This window comes from Odontesthes bonariensis, chromosome 11 (assembly GCF_027942865.1).
Source record: "Odontesthes bonariensis isolate fOdoBon6 chromosome 11, fOdoBon6.hap1, whole genome shotgun sequence".
Classification (NCBI taxonomy): Eukaryota; Metazoa; Chordata; class Actinopteri; order Atheriniformes; family Atherinopsidae; genus Odontesthes; species Odontesthes bonariensis.
The window spans coordinates 37,432,324-37,449,960 of NC_134516.1; the positions used below are offsets into that span (position 1 = coordinate 37,432,324).

Here is a 17,637-nt window from a genome sequence, read left to right on the forward strand (position 1 = left end):
TTTACCATATTTACGTTTATCCTTAGCCAGCAGTTTTAAATAGGATTCTATGTCGCCCGCTCTGGCCCCTGGAATGCATTTGACTATGGCCGCTGGTGTCTCTAATGCCACGTTTCTGACTATGGAGCTGCCAGTTACCAGGGTTTTGTCCTCAGCGGGTGTGTCGCTGAGTGGGGAAAATCTGTTAGAAGCGTGGACAGGTCGATGGTGAACAACGGGCTTGACTTTAGAGCTATGCCTCTTCCTGACAGTCACCCAGCCACCTTGTAATCCCGGCTGCTCGGGTTCTGCTAGGGGGAGGCTAATTGAGCTAGCTACGCTAGGTGGCTCCACACTGGCTAAAGGGACCTGGCTCGCTATCGGTTGATTTTCAACAGTGCAGAGCCGAGCTTCCAATTCAGATAACCTCGCCTCCAAAACTACAAAAAGACTACATTTGTTACATGTACCATTATCGCTAAAGGAGGCAGAGGAGTAACTAAACATCTGACACACGGAGCAGGTGAAAGCAGGAGAAGGAGGAAGAGAACCGGTAGCCATGCTACGCTAGAGAACCAGACACACCGTTAAAAAGTGAAAATAAAGATTGAAGATCTGTAGGAGTGTGTTAGAACAGAACTGTAAGCTATAGAGTTTAACAATGCAAAATTGTGTAAGTTATAGATCGAAATAAAGTGATTATCAGTACTCCAAGCGGAGCAAGAAATTCCACAGTGCACAAGCAAGGTAACAGGAAGTGATGCAATACGTCTTACCGCAAAGCAAAGCGTCCTTCACACAATGTACCAGAAGTTTTTGGAAAAAAAATGCAAGAATGTCTTCAATGTTGTGAGAGAATTCCTACTACACAGACAGAGCTACCATGATTACAGATCCTGTCAAAGTAGGATTCAAAGTACATAACCACGCTCACTCCACAGACTGGATGAACATAAGATAAAAATTTATAATTTAAAAAAAAAAAAAAAAAAACTCCTCAAAATTTCCACATAGGCTAACTCCCTCAATTGATATTTTGAATCAACCACCAGGGAGGGTTCTTTCTTTCTTTCAACAGACAATTTTCTTTATACAATAGGCCGTTAGACCTAAAATCTCAGTAAGCCGGACACTGTACATACCTTTTAACCCAGGTACACACAGTCACGGTGCACTGCCAACTGTACTTAGCCACGCCCACCACACATTATACAAAGGAGTTATAACGGAATTATTAACAAACTAATCCAACAAGAGAGAAACAAACATAATTTAGGACTGAAACAAACACCTAATTACTATCTAGGAACCCCAGAACAACACCTACCAAAGCTTTATTAACTTAATACATCTCACACATAACCCCTACTACACGGACAGAGTTACCATGGTTACAGATCCTGTCAAAACAGGATTCTAAGTACAAAACCACGCTCACTCCACAAACTAATTAGAAATAAAATAGAAACTAAAAAACTCCTCAAAACAACCACAAAGGCTAATTTCCTCAGTTAGTACGTTGAATCAACCACCAGGGAGGGTTCTTTCTTTCTTTCTTTTAACAGATAATTTTCTTGTACAATAGGCCGATAGACCTGAAATCTCAATAAGCCGGACACTGTACATACCTTTTAACCCAGGTACACACAGTCACGGTGCACTGCCAACTGTACTTAGTCACGCCCATCTACACCACATTAGAAATTTATAACAGAATGATTACCAAATTAATCCAACAAGGGATAGACAAACTAAAGATAGTACTCAAACAAACACCTAACAATCATCCAGGAACCCCAGAATAACACCAACCTAAAAGTTATTTACTCAATACACTTAAAGCACAGTCCCTACTACACAGTCAGTGTTACCATGGTAACGCCTCCTGTCAAAATAGAACCTAAAGGACATAACCACACCCACTCCACAAACTAGTATAAATTTTTAAAAAAATAAAAAAACTCCTCAAATGACTCCAAAGTTGAACTCCTTGAATCAACCACCAGGGAGGATTCTTTCTTTCCTTAAACAGATAATTTTCTTTATACAATAGGCCGTTAGACCTAAAATCTCAGCTAACAGGACACTGTACATATCTCTCAACCCAGGTACACACGGTCACGGTGCACTGCCAACTGTACTTGACCACGCCCACTACACATCACTAAGGGAGTTTTAACAAAATTATCACCAAATTTATCCAACAAGGAATAAACAAACACAAGTAAGGGACTCAAACAAACACATAATAACAACTCAGAAATCACATAACAATACCAGCCCAAGGATTATTCACAAAATACAACCCCAGGAACAAGAGAACAAAGGAATCCATCCATCCAATCAACAGACAGGGACAAACTCAGGATTAACAAAATTGAGGACAAAACAACACAAAATAAATAATTCCACCACCAAAAGATAGCAAAGGGCACCTTAATTAGCAACTAACAGGTTATTACAACCCCAATTGTCAGAACCTCAGTACAAACAAATAAAGGAATTCAAACCGACCAATGAGGAACCTCCAACAACCGCAAAGGATTATGGGTACAGCCCAAAAACAGCAACCGTCACCCAAGGGGCAGTTAGGAAAATACACTACCCCGGCCACAAGAGGAACCCCCGACACTCTCCTGAAGGACCAGACCTCCTGAATGACCGGACCTCCTGAACAACGCAACAGTTTGGACCCAGTGGACCCCTGAAGAATGAAGAAGCCCAGAAGAACTCCCAGAAGGACCAGACCTCCCATCAACACAGAAGACAGCGGATCTTCAGGCTTTCTCAAGCGGAAAAGGTTCTTTTAAGAGCTACCCTTGAGCATTGCCTAATCACCGGAGCAGCTGCAAGCAACCCTCTCCAAGGACCCAGCCAACTCAACAAACCTCCGGACCAAGACACCTCTTTTAATAAAATTGTACCTTATTACATTGTTCTGACCTCCTAGCTAGTTAGCTAATTTACTCTCTGCTAATTCTTGCAGAGCAGACCAGCTCCGAACACCGCTCAGGGAGCAACTGCAACGCAGGGAGAGGGTACTGGGCACACTGGGGTAACCTTACGGTGTCAACAATCAGTGTTGTTCATTCCAGTAGTCTTGGTAAGTATGCAGCCACCCATGTTCCGACTATAGGACAGCACTGTGGGACTGGTGACTCAGGGTATAAGAGTCTTAATTGCTACCCGATTTTCTATGAGGCTTAGCCTCAAGCACAACACAGAACACACTGCACCACAAACGCGGTTACTCTAGTAACCTCAGCCCAAAATAAGAAACAATTGGACTCCTTCAAATTGCCACCTTTGCAGGTTTACATCCACTGGCTTATGTAGAAGCCAGTCCGAGGATGCAACGGGACCTTAGACCTTACCTTTGTTTTAAACAAACATCGCAATCACTTTTCCTGGACGAATTTTGCTGAACAATTTCTGACAAATTTCACGTCGACATCCCTTTAATAACACTCTCAAAATAAACAACAAAAACCGCCACTGGAAACGCGTCTATAAACAATTTAAACAACCCTGTAACTCATTATAAAAACAGTCCACCTCGTTTTACCACCGCTTTCGACCGTTCCCGCCGCTCTAGACTGTTCCCGCCGGTTCTACAAACAAAGGAACTCCTCAGCCTTTCATAAACAGAGCCACCATTTTGAACCATTTTTCCCGCCAATTCCGCCGCCATTTTGAACCAAGGCAATCCTTTGTTCTCACACCAAGGCACACCGGTGCCATCGTAAATCAAAATACCCAAAAACTAAAACCGAACCTAGGGCAAGCTTAAAGATAAACCTTCTTATCACCTAAATCACCTCCAAATTGGACACGGGACTAACCTCCAGGCTTGATCACCTGGAGGGCTTCCACAAGTGAGAACGTATGGTGATTAAACAGCTGAAACGTTCAACGACCTTGTGGTTCACCACTGACGATTTAGTCCTGAAATTCTATAAAAACAACTAGTTTAGTTACCTGTTAGTGTGGGAATACCCAAGGCATCTCCAGACTAACAGCGCTACAAAAAACCCAAACACAGGACCAAAAAATAGAGGGATAAAAACAAGCAAGGGACAAACCGCTCGACTCAACGCTTAAGAAATAATTAAAAATGGATCCAAACACTACTACCGCCTAGATACAGATCCTATTAACGTACATCCTACATGTACATTTACAGGATAAAAACCCTCCGACCAACAAATCACGAGAACACAGAATCAGGGAGAAGATAATACACCACAACAGGAACAGAAGACAGAAAGAACTGATAAACAAGGAGGCCTCGGCCTACCACTGCACACAACACACAACCAACCACAACCACACTCAAGGAGCCTTAAAAAACTCAATTTCACACGATACATACACGAACAACACCCCGGGAGGTACTAAACAAAAAAGAACCAATAACTAAAAAAACAAAAAATAGGATCTTGCAAAACAGACTCTCATCCACCGGACAGGAGTGTGGTTTCACTCCATTTTTCTAAAATAACCCTCCTGTAACCTTTTCCAAAAGAAACAAGGCCCCCCCAACCTCGTTCCTACAAAGTTTCCACCACATCCTACATGTACATTTACAGGATAAAAACCCTCCGACCAAAAAATCACGAGAACACAGAATCAGGGAGAAGATAATACACCACAACAGGAACAGAAGACAGAAAGAACTGATGAACAAGTAGGCCTCGGCCTACCACTGCACACAGCACACAACCAACCACAACCACACTCAGGGAGCCTAAAAAACTCCATTTCACACAATACATAAACGAACAACACCCCGGGAGGCACTAAACAAAACAGAACCAATAACTAAAAAAACAAAAAGTAGGATCGCACAAAACCGAAGGGACAAAACAGACTCTCATCCGCCGGACAGGAGTGTGGTTTCACTCCATTTTTCTCAAATAACCCTCCTGTAACCTTTTCCAAAAGAAACAGGGCCCCCCCAACCTCGTTCCTACAAAGTTTCCACCGAGAACCAAGTCCACCCGGACGAGATTATAATATATACACTACAAAAAATTAGGTTGAATTAACTTAAAATTTTATCTTATTCTCAAATAACCGGAACAAATTAGGACCCCCAAAAAACTAATCTACATAATCCCATAAATCCCCCTAACCCCAACCTTAACCCTAAAACCCCCCCCCAATTTTACACTGCTCCAAATCGAATAATGACATGATTTTATCCCCCTTTTTACTCGCAATTCTCATAGACTTTCTAACCACCTAGTGGCTACATTTTCCCTAAATCTTCCAAACTTAAACCCAAATAACGTCAATCTCCATTTGGACGAAATTACATTTTATACACTATAAAAAACTTTACAAATTTAAAACTAACCATTTTTTAGTTTTCAACGAACCCACTTATACAGAACCCTCCAAACCTTAAAACACATAATCCCATAACTACATAATCCTACCAATCCATAACCCTAACCATAACCCTTACACACAACCTTAACTACAAATCAACCCTAACCAGCAACCATATCCTAACCTTAACCAGAACCAACCCTTACCCTCACCCTTACCTTAACCATAACTAACCCTCCCCTAAACCTTAACCCTAACCTTAACCCTACCCTAACCCTAACCCTAACCATCCCCTAACCTTAACCCTAACCATCCCCTAACCTTAACCCTAACCCTCCCCTAACCCTAACCCTAACCATCCCCTAACCTTAACCCTAACCCTCCCCTAACCCTAACCCTAACCACCCCCTTAACTTAACCCTAAGCCTAACCATCCCCTAACCCTAACCTTAACCCTACCCCAACCCTAACCATCCCCCAACCCTAACCATCCCCCAACCCTAACCCTAACCATCCCCTAAACTTAACCCTAACCCTAACCATCCCCTAACCATCCCCTAACCCTAACCATCCCCTAACCGTAACCCTAACCCTCCCCTAACCTTAACCCTAACCATCCCCTAAACTTAACCCTAACCATCCCCTAACCCTAACCCCCCTTCTCTCTCCCCCCGCAACACATAACACACACCGATACGGACCTTGTGTCTAACGCACCCACTTATAACATAAATCCAGAAATGCACGGAGTTTCCCACGGCCTCCTGAGTTACTCCAAGACCATTCCAGTACACGCAACAACCATCAGTCGGGTCCTGAGTGACAGTGCACCTCCCTTGGCACCTATACCAAACTCCATGGTGATTGAACAGGAGTCCGAACTGGGACATCACGTAGGAGGGGGCCATTGAGCCTAACCCCAACCCTAACAACCCTAAATTTAACCCTAACCAACCCTAACTAACCCTTACCCTAACCCCAACCCTAACCCTAACCAATTCTAACTAACCTTACCCTCACCCTAACCCTAACCAACCCTAACCATCCCCTAAACTTAACCCTAACCCTAACCATCCCCTAACCTTAACCCTACCCTAACCCTAACCCTAACCATCCCCCAACCCTAACCCTAACCATCCCCTAAACTTAACCCTAACCCTAACCATCCCCTAACCCTAACCTTAACCCTACCCTAACCTTAACCCTACCCTAACCTTAACCCTAACCATCCCCTAACCATCCCCTAAACTTAACCCTAACCATCCCCTAACCCTAACCCCCCTTCTCTCCCCCCGCAACACATAACACACACCGATACGGACCTTGGGTCTAACGCACCCACTTATAACATAAACCCAGAAATGCACGGAGTTTCCCACGGCCTCCTGAGTTACTCCAAGACCATTCCAGCACACGCAGCAACCATCAGTCGGGTCCTGAGCGACAGTGCACCTCCCTTGGCACCTATACCAAACTCCATGGTGATTGAACAGGAGTCCGAACTGGGACATCACGTAGGAGGGGGCCATTGAGCCTAACCCCAACCCTAACCCTAACCAACCCTAATCTAACCCTAACCAATCCTAACTAACCCTAACCCTTACCCTAACCCTAACCAACCCTAACTAACCCTAACCAACCCTAACTAACCCTTACCCTAATCCTAACCTTAACCAACCCTAACCAACCACAACCCCAACTTTACCTTAACCTTAACCTTAACTAGTCCTCAACCCAAACCTAAAACTTAACCCTAACCTCAACCTTCATCCTTACCTTAACCAACCCTAATTCTAAACCTCAATTTAACCCTAACTCTAACCAACACTAACCCTAACCTTAACTCTTAACCTAACCAATCCTACCTTAACCCTAAACCTTCACCAATCCTAAATCCAACCCTAATTTTGACCAACACTAAAACCAACCCGGTACTTTACCCTAACCCCTACCCTTACCCGAACCAATCTTAATCCCAACCTCTACTTAACCCTAATCTTAACCTTAAACATAACTAATCTTAACCAAATGTCTTACCTCAGCCCCCACTTAACCCGCATAACATCCAGTCCCTGGAACTGAACCTACCCCAACCTATCCTGATCCTCAATAAACAAATCCTAAACAGATAACAATAAACCCCAGAATACACCCCTAATATCCACCTCTCTACTCTCACCTCTACACTACCTTTCCCCCCCACCCTCTTCTTTCTCCCCCCGCAACACACAACACACACTGATACGGATCCTGAGTCCATTGCAACCACATTACAACATAAACTTAAAAATGCACGGAGTTTCCCACGGCCTCCTGAGTCACTCCAAGACCATCTCAGCCCACGCAGCAACCATCAGCCGGGTCATGAGTTGACAGTGCACCTCCCCTAGTCCTATCTCAAACTCCGGTGACCGTACAGGAGACAGAACTGGAAAGTTACGTAGGAGGGGGCTACTGAGCTTAACCCTAACACCTAACCACATTTGGGAAAATCAAAATTCAATTAAAAAATTAATAATTTTAATAAATTCATAATCCCCTCCCATTAACCCTAACCCTAACCCATACTGGATCATAGGACTATATGCCTAAACATAAGTCCGAGTATGAGCCAGTTTTGTAAAATTCAAATTGCAATAAAAAAATTATTTTTTTAATAAATTCATAATCCCAACTCATAATAAAACCATAATCCCATCTCATTAACCCTAACCTTAACCCTAACCCATGCTGGATCACAGGACTATATGCCTAAACATAAATCCGAGTTCGAACCAGATTTGAAAAAATCAAAGTTCAATTAAAAAATTAATAGTTTTTAATAAATTCATAATCCCGATTCATAATAAATTCATAATCCCCTCTCATTAACTCTAACCCTAACCCCAACCCTAACTGAATCACGGGACTATAGGCCTAAACATAAGTCCGAGTATCAACCACATCCTGAAAAATGAAATCTCAATAAATAATCCTGAATAAATTAATACTTCAAAAAATCCATATTTCCTCTTCACTCTACTTTAACCCCCCCCCTTTTTTTTCCCTTCCCCTCCTTCCTCTCTCCCCACAACACATGACACACACTGATACGGACCTTGTGTCTAACACACCCATTTTTTAACATAAACCCAGAAATGCACAGAGTTTCCCACGGCCTCCTGAGTTACTCCAAGACCATTCCAGCACACGCAGCAACCATCAGTCGGGTCCTGAGCGACAGTGCACCTCCCTTGGCACCTATACCAAACTCCATGGTGATTGAACAGGAGTCCGAACTGAGACATCACGTAGGAGGGGGCCATTGAGCCTAACCCCAACCCTAACCCTAAACCCCTAACCCAAACCCTAAACCCAACCCTAACCTTAACCCTAACCCTGACCCTAACCTTAACCCTAACCTGTGTCTGGAGGAAGTAAACACCTGGATGAGAGAGAATTTTCTACAATTAAATGAAGACAAAACTGAGATCATTCTGTTTGGTAGCAAAGAGAAGAGAGTCAGCGTTGGTAAATATCTTGAGACTCGGGACCTTACAATCACTGACCAAGTTGGTAACCTCGGAGTGTTGATAGACTCAGATCTGACTTTCAGCAGCCACATCAAAGCTGTCACCAAGGCAGCTTTTTACCATCTCAGAAATATCAACAGAATTAAAGGTTTCCTCTCCCAAAAAGACCAGGAGAAACTCATCCATGCATTCATCTCCAGTAGACTCGATTACTGTAACGCTCTTTTAACTGGACTTCCCAAAAAGAGCATTAAACATCTGCAGCTCATCCAGAACGCTGCTGCTAGAGTTTTAACCCGGACTAAGAGATCTGAACACATCACAGCAGCTTTAAAATCTTTACTCTGGCTTCCAGTCAGTCACAGAATAGATTTTAAAAGCCTGCTGATGGTTTACAAATCCCAGAACGGTTTAGGCCCAAAATACATCTGTGATATGTTCAGAGAATATAAACCCAGCAGAGCTCTTAGATCCAAGGACTCAGGTCAGCTGGTCCAGTCCAGAGTCCAGACTAAACATGGAGAAGCAGCATTTAGCTGTTATGCTGCAAATAAGTGGAACAAACTGCCAGTGGAGATTAAACTTTCACCAAATGGAGACATTTTTAAATCCAGGTTAAAGACATTTCTGTTCTCATGTGTCTATGCATGAAATATCTTTTAACTTATCTAGACTGTTGCCTGATTTTAAATTCATTTAAATGATTTTATTTGTTTCTCTTTATATTATTTTATGTATTTTTAATGCTTCTTCCACTCCCTGCTGCAATGCTTTTATTTTATGTAAAGCACTTTGAACTGTTTGTACATGAAATGTGCTATACAAATAAATTTGATTTGATTTGATTTGATACCCTAAACTCAACCATAACTAATCCCAACCCTAACCCCAACCCCAACCCTAACCTTTACCCTAAACTCACCAATAACTAATCCCAACCCTAACCCTAACCTTTACCCTAAACTCAACCATAACTAACCCCAACCCTAACCTTAACCCTAACCCTAACCTTTACCCTAAACTCAACCATAACTAACCCCAACCCTAACCTTAACCCTAACCCAAACCACAACCTGAATCTTAACCTTAACCACAACCAGACCTTAACCATAACCTTTACCCTAACTCTATAAAACGAATCACATACGTACAATTTCAAACATGATAACACTGTAACAGAAAAACAAGTTTTTCTCTAAAAAAATAATTAAAAATTTTATTTTATACATTTTTGTAATTTTGAATAAATTAAAATAATAATTTTTTTTTTAAAATAAAGTTTTCCTTAAATTTAATATGTTTTTCTAAAAAAAGAATATTTCCCTTAAAAGAAACTTAAATAAGCTTAAAATACACCAAAAATAAGGAATAAACGAATAAATAGAAAAATAGGGAGTAGAATAAAAAGTAAATGAAAATTAAATCCAAAAAGAATCAAAATCAACATTATTCCTTTAAACCCTCTGCTGGACAAAACCCTTGAGAAGGAACCCTTAACCAACTAATAATAGTAAATTTAACAAACATCTCCAAAACTCTAAATAACGAATCCACTGGAACAATACCTGAACCCGCCAACAGGGGCAGAATTTCCTCTTACAGGGATCCTCCCTTATAAAACAGATTACATACGTACAAGTTCAAACACTATAAACACTGTAACAGACAAATAAGCCTTCTCTAAAAAAATTAAAAATAAAAAATTTTTTTTGAATAAATTAAAATAAATTAAAAAATAAATTTATATTTAAAAAAAAGAACTAATTTCTTTAAAAGAAATTAAAGAACTTAGAAGATTCAAAAAATAAGGAATAAACGGATAAAAAGGAAAATAGCAAGGAGAATAAAAAATAAACAAAAATTAAATCCAAAAAGAATCAAAATCAAAAATATTCCAAACCCTCTGCTGGACAAAACCCTTGAGAAGGAACCCTTAACCAACTAATAATATCAAATTCAACAAACATCTCCAAGACTCTAAAGAACGAATCCACTAGAGTAATACCTGGACCCACCAGCAGGGGCAGAATTTCCTCTTACAGAAGTTTCCCTCATAAAATACAAGACATACTTAGGAGTTCAAAACCTTTTTTCTCTCTTCCTCTCCCCCCCCCCCCCCCCCCCCCCGCAGCACACAACACACACCGATACGGACCCTGGGTCCACTACAACCACATTATAACATAAACCCAAAAATGCACGTGTAGCGTAGTTGATTCTGCGTTGTGTCTTGTGGGAAATAACAGCCAGACAACAGCTGATCTGAAGGCACCTTTAATGCTCCTGCATTCAAATAGCAGAAAATAGCAAGCAGAAACAGGCTTTACTCATCGGTGTTCCACAGCGCCTTCTCCCACAGAATCCGAACAGAAAGAAGAAGTGCGACTTGTGTAAAATAACACATAATAAAATTAAAATAAGTACAATAATTAATTACTAAACCCAAAAATGGGCTATTGAGCTCAAACCCTAACACCTAACCCTTGCCACATCCTCAACCTTGACTTATTCTGCTCCAATACTCTGAGTTAAATCAGGTACTGATAAATGCACACTTTGGACAATACAGCCAACGATACACAGAAACAAATACAAAATCCACCCCTCCCTCCTTTTTCCCCCCATCTACCTTCTCTTCCTCTCCACTTCTCTTCCTTATCTTCCCCTCCCTCTCACCCAACAGACAGTACCAAATCCACTCCACCAACCAAAATATTACAACAAGAATCAACAAAAACCCCCCAACCTTTAAAATAAATAAATCAGCCACCCTAACGAAAAGACCACATTATAACATAAACCCAAAAATGCACGGAGTTTCCCACGGCCTCCTGAGTCACTCCAAGACCACTCCAGTACACGCAGCAGACATCAGTCGGGTCCTGAGTTGACAGTGCACCCCCCTTAGCCCTAACTCAAACTCCTCTGATCGTACAGGAGACAGAACAGGAAAATCACATAGGAGGGGGCTATTGAGCTCAAACCCTAACACCTAACCCTGACACTAACCCTAACCCCAACCCTGACCCTAACCCTGACCCTATCCCCGACCCTAACCCCAACCCTGACCCTAACCCTGACACTAACCCTAACCCTGACACTAACCCTAACCCTGACACTAACCATAACCCTGACACTAACCCTAACCCTAACCCTGACACTAACCCTAACCCCAACCCTGACCCTAACCCTGACACTAACCCTGACACTAACCATAACCCCAACCCTGACACTAACCATAACCCTGACACTAACCCTGACCCTAACCCTGACACTAACCCTAACCCTGACACTAACCCTAACCCCAACCCTGACACTAACCATAACCCTGACACTAACCCTGACCCTAACCCTGACACTAACCCTAACCCTCACCCCGACCCTGCCCCAGACAGATTGAACCATGTGCATCACGTCATGTCAGGTGAAATAATGCAAGAATCAACAGTTTGTTGTTCCTCTGCCAGGAATAGAGCTCAGCTCTCCTCTGAGCCCATTCCACAGCTTTCCTTTATTCAGGACACAGTTCATACACGTTCAACTGCAGAGAATCCTGCTGCTCACCAGACAGCAAACAGAGGGAAAAACAGCATCTGACCCTAAGAGTGGAGACCCTGGGACCCAAGGAAAGGTGGCACTCTGTCAGCAGGGTGCAAAGAATGCTGACTGAGCTGATGGGTGGGACGCTCTGCTCCCATCAGACCAACTTTAAGCAACATTATTATCTGATCAGCTCACACCTGAGCTCCGGCTCCCCTTTAAAGGTTTAATAAAAAAGCAAACTGCCCCTTTAAGACTCTATGCAACACACATCTGCATGAACCCGAAACCCAACGACAGCATGACTCAGAAAAACATGTTCAGCATCCCATCCACACACAAAACAGCATATTTATGAGCCATCACAGGGTGGAGCGCGTCCAACCACACCCGGAAACCGGGCGTGTGCGCTCACTGCCATCCACAGCTCATTGGTGAGCCTGCAGTTTGCTGAGATTCTACACTGCAGTGCCTGTGGTGGGAGGGGCTGTGGAGGATAAAGAACAGGAACACAAAGAAAAGGACCACGTAGTCTAAAGAAAACACAGGAACCGAAATAAGCCCTCAGAGCGGTCAGAGTTCAGTCTGAGAGCTGGGGGCAGCAGCTCAGGGCAGCAGCTCAGGAAGGGCCTGCAGGAGCTCCATGGCCCTCTCTAACAGAGGAGCTAACATCTGCTTTAAGTTGGAAATCCACACATGGAATTCCTCTGGAGTGTTAGCATTAAGCATCTTCAGGATCTGGCCCCACAGAAGGTCTGGATCTGCAACGACACACAATCGTAGCAGGGTTTTAGCCAGAGGAACCAGACTTGGACTTCTGTGCTAGCAGGCAGGGTTAGAGATGCGAGCTAACCTCAGGCTCAGGGTTAGCTAGCTAGCTAGCGAGCGAGCTGACCTCAGGCTCAGGTTTAGCTAGCGAGCGAGCTGACAACAGGCTCAGGGTTTAGCTAGCTAGCGAGCTAAGGCTCAGACTAACCTTCCCCACCTCCTGAGTCTGACACTTGAACTGGGAGGATCGGTTTGACTTTTAAAGTCAGAGAGCATCAGCTTCCCTGTGGACTCACTGGATGCTCTAACAGAAGGCTAATTAAATCCACTCAATGCCTGAAAGCCTTTTTACGCTGCCATGATCAAAGTGAACCTTTCCAGGGATCCTTTCCATCACAACTCTACAGCCAGCACTGCACCAGACAGAAGAGGGCTGCAGCTCTCTGAAGCTTGGCTACAGTAAACCCGGCCACACCATCAGACCTCCTCCTGCCGTTTCACAGAGCAGAACACAGCTCCACCTCCCCACGATGACACCAGGCTGCAGCAACACCACCATGACACACCGAGCCGGACCAAAACACGCCCACCACACGGTAGCCCACCACACGGTAGCCCACCACCAGCGTGAGGAAGAAAACCACCAGCTGCTGGGTGTGAGCCCACAGTAGAAGCTGTGAGACAGGACATCCCAACAGAGAGTCAGGAAGGAAAGGAGGGCCCGACGCACTCCCACTTCACTCCTGTGGGTTCACTTCTGTGGGTTCCTGGTCAGAGGAAGCTCATGTCAGAGTGCAGAAGCTGTGAGACTCACCTTGAGGCTGATCAACGAGACCTGTGGGGGGGGGGGACACAGGAGAGGTCAGTCTGCATGTTAATGATCAGAGCCCATACTGCTAACATCTTCCAACAACTATTCATCACGCAGGCTCATCATCTTAGCTCAGCAAACAATTAGCCTTTAACCTTTTAAAAACAGCTTTTATTCCCCCGTTACTGCCTAAAGGAGAACAGAGAGCAGAGTCTAACGGGGAAGTTAGAAGTGAGTAACCCCAGAGGACGTACCGTCAGGATCCAGGCCAGGGTCTGATGCACGGCCTGCAGGCAAAAGGAGAAGGAACATGCTCAAGTTAGACACCATGTGACCCTTTTCTACTTTCTACTTCTCCAAAGCTGGAGGGCTGTGGCTTTCCATCTCCCTCTTTGTTTGGTCCAAGACCAAATCCTATTTTTGGATCCTATTTCTAAAGTGCATTGAAAAAAATAAAATAAAATAAAATAAAAAAAATAAAAAATAAAGTTTCAGTGCAATCTGTTGGTTTCCTTAGCTAGGAAACTGTTTTTGAATTGGCTCTATATGAACGAATTGGATTCTTTTATGAATAATTATGATTACAATTAATTGAATTCCAATTGGCTTGAATTGGACTTTATAATCTAAGTGTCTTGAGATGACATTTGTTGTATTTGGCACTATATAAATAAAAATGAATTGAATTGAATTGAATTGAAATGACTGAAATCCATCCATCATCTTCCTCTTATCTGAGGTCGGGTCTCAGAACCAGCAGGTACCCCTCTCCCCCTCTCCAGCTCCTCCTGGGGGTCCTGAGGTGTTCCCATGTCAGATGGGATATATAATCCCTCCAGTGAGTTCTGGTTCTGACCCGGGGCCTCCTAACCAGGAGGCATCCTAACAGATGAACCCCCTCAGCTGACTCCTTTCTATGTGGAGGAGCAGCGGCTCTACTCCCAGCTCCCTCTGGACGCTGGAGCTCCTCCCCCTATTTCTAAGGCTGAGCCCCGCCCCCCAGACGGTGGAGCTCCTCCCCATATCTTTAAGGCTGAGCCCCGCCCCCCTCTGGAGGAAACTCATTTCAGCCGCTCGTATCATTCTTTGGGTGGCAGACCTGTGGGCACAGGGAGGGTTCTATGGTTTCTGGGTAATGTGATCCAGCAGCAGTTGTGCAGCAACTTGTGATTCCCATACATCAATAGCGGAGCAATGACTCCGACTGGAAGCTTGCTTAGGTTTCACTACTCAGAGGGTGGTAGTATCAGCTGTAGCTAATTTACTGAGGGAGGGGGGCACTTTGATAACATTTAATAAGCAGCTGACACTTCAGAGGAATCCAAAGCCAAATCTAAATGTCTTACCTCCTGAACGACCTCCATCAGGTTTGTAATCACCTCCACTCACGTCAAACAGGTCCGAGTCATCAAAGCTTCCCCTGCCTGGAAGAAACCACCAGCATAATGCAGTTTACATTCCATAGTTTAATTCCATAGCATGTACAGAGACAGATGCTCCCTCAACACCCGAACACAGGGAACATGGATCAGTGCATGAGCTGGAGCCTGAGCCTGAGCTGGAGCCCGAGCTGGAGCCCGTGCTGGAGCCCGTGCTGGAGCCCGAGAGCTGGAGCCTGAGCTGGAGCCTGTGCTGGAGCATGAGCTGGAGCCTGAGCTGGAGCATGAGCTGGAGCCCGTGCTGGAGCCCGAGAGCTGGAGCCTGAGCTGGAGCCTGAGCTGGAGCATGAGCTGGAGCATGAGCTGGAGCCTGAGCTGGAGCCTGAGCTGGAGCCTGAGCTGGAGCCTGAGCTGGAGCATGAGCTGGAGCCTGTGTTGGAGCATGAGCTGACTCACCTCCTCCACTCTTTGGTGGTTTGACAGGGGGCTTGTCCGTTTGGGGGTCTGTGGACACAAAGACACAGAGTCAGGAACAGAATGAAAGCTTCAGATGAAAGAGCCACTTCAAGTCCAAACCAGTCAAACAGCTTTACCTGGTTTCAGGGTGTCCTCCAGATCAAATCTATCGAAGCCACCTGGAATTAGCAGTTACAAACCGTAAACGGTCACTTCACCTGACAGATGCACTGACCGTGCAACATCTGTGAGGCCAGATGTGAGCCTAACCTACCAGAATCTCCAGAACTTGGTTTCTTGGGTTTTTCAGCGGGTGGATCAACTGCAGAAATAAAGACTGAGTTACACAACAGATCACCAGGTTTGTAAGCAGGTCAGACCATGGGGGGGGTTTACCTGCTCCAAACGAATCCAGGAGGTCCAGCTCACCTGAGGAGGAAGGAAGCAGGATCAGTTCAGACACCATGAGCAAACAGATGTGGCAGAGCAGAGCGAGATGATCTAAAACATGCCAGGCCACCTCGGGCCTTAAGGCCACCTCGGGCCTTAAGGCCACCTCGGGCCTTATGGCCACCTCGGGCCTTATGGCCACCTCGGGCCTTAAGGCCACCTCGGGCCTTAAGGCCACCTCGGGCCTTATGGCCACCTCGGGCCTTATGGCCACCTCGGGCCTTATGGCCACCTCGGGCCTTAAGGCGTTCCAGTATATTCCAGTCTTAATTGCAACCCAGTCTTCTATAAGGCTTAGCCTCAAATACACCACAGAACACTTTGCAAAACACACGCGGTTACTTTAGTAACCTCAGCCCAAAACAAAAAACAATTGGAATCCTTCAAATTGCCACTTTTACAGGGATACGTCCGCTGGCTTAGTTAGAAGCCAGTCCGTGGATGCAACGGGACCTAGATTGTACAATTTTCCATTTAAAGCAATCTCTGGACGAATTTACCTCACGAATTTCTTTTTTGAAAAAAACACCTCGCCTTGTCGTTTGAAAAAACCCCCCTGGGGGAATAAAAAAACACCACCGATTACACTCTAATAAACAAGGTTATTGGACCTTAACTCCAAACTAAATAACCTACTGCGTTTGACCACTGCATTCTAACCTTCCCGTCGACTTTAGTAATAAAAGGACTCCTCAGCCCTCTAGGAACCGTATCACCATTTGAAAAACGCCTTTTCCCTCCATTTTCACCGTCGTGTTGAACCAAGGTAACCCTTAGTTCACAAACCGAGGCACACCGGTGCCAACACGCTATAAGAAAAGTAATCACTTCAAACTAAAACCGAACACAGGGCAAGCTACAAGATAAACTTTCTATCACCTAATCACCTCAAAATTGGACACAGGGTTAACCTCCAGACTTGATCACCTGGGGGGCTTCCAATTAGGTAGAACGTACGGTGATAAAACAGCTGAAACGTTCTATAATCCTTTTTGGTTCACCGCTGACGAGTTACCCCTGAAATTCTGTTAGGAAAACTAGTTTAGCTACCTGATAGCCTGGAAATATCCCTGATATCTCCATACTAACAGCGCTACGAATCATAAACACAGGACCAATAAATAGCAACATAAAATAAGACAGGGACAAGCCGCAAACCGCACGAACCGACCTTTTAACAACCAGTTAAAATGAACACGAACAACGCAACCGCGTGGACACAAGTCCTGTTAGCATACATCCTTCATGTACATTTACAGGAGGTTGACCCAAATGAAAAGGAAAAAGAAAAATTTGAAAAAACACTAGACGAAATAGAAAAAATTCCAAAAAAACAATTTTACTGGCTACTTAACCTAGCCACGGCCAGAGCACAGACTCAATTTAAACCAAAACAGGCGACCATTGC

At 44.2% G+C, this 17,637-nt stretch overlaps 1 protein-coding gene across 13 annotated transcripts in view; it reads right to left on the minus strand.

Moving 5' to 3' along the window:
* Nucleotides 1-17,637, minus strand: part of LOC142391928 (uncharacterized) — a 100,450-nt gene that overhangs the window by 16,819 nt on the left and 65,994 nt on the right. For 5 of the 13 annotated variants that reach the window (XM_075478108.1, XM_075478113.1, XM_075478111.1 and 2 more), the window contains 7 exons: nt 16,176-16,208; nt 16,054-16,101; nt 15,917-15,958; nt 15,780-15,827; nt 15,291-15,368; nt 14,199-14,231; nt 13,948-13,968 (listed from right to left, as the gene is read on the minus strand). In XM_075478108.1, the coding sequence (XP_075334223.1) occupies nt 13,948-13,968; nt 14,199-14,231; nt 15,291-15,368; nt 15,780-15,827; nt 15,917-15,958; nt 16,054-16,101; nt 16,176-16,208 (303 nt within the window). Of the gene's footprint in view, nt 1-12,273; nt 13,127-13,947; nt 13,969-14,198; nt 14,232-15,290; nt 15,369-15,779; nt 15,828-15,916; nt 15,959-16,053; nt 16,102-16,175; nt 16,209-17,637 lie in introns of those variants that run through there. The other 8 variants (XM_075478117.1, XM_075478115.1, XM_075478112.1 and 5 more) reach the window with 5 other exon arrangements.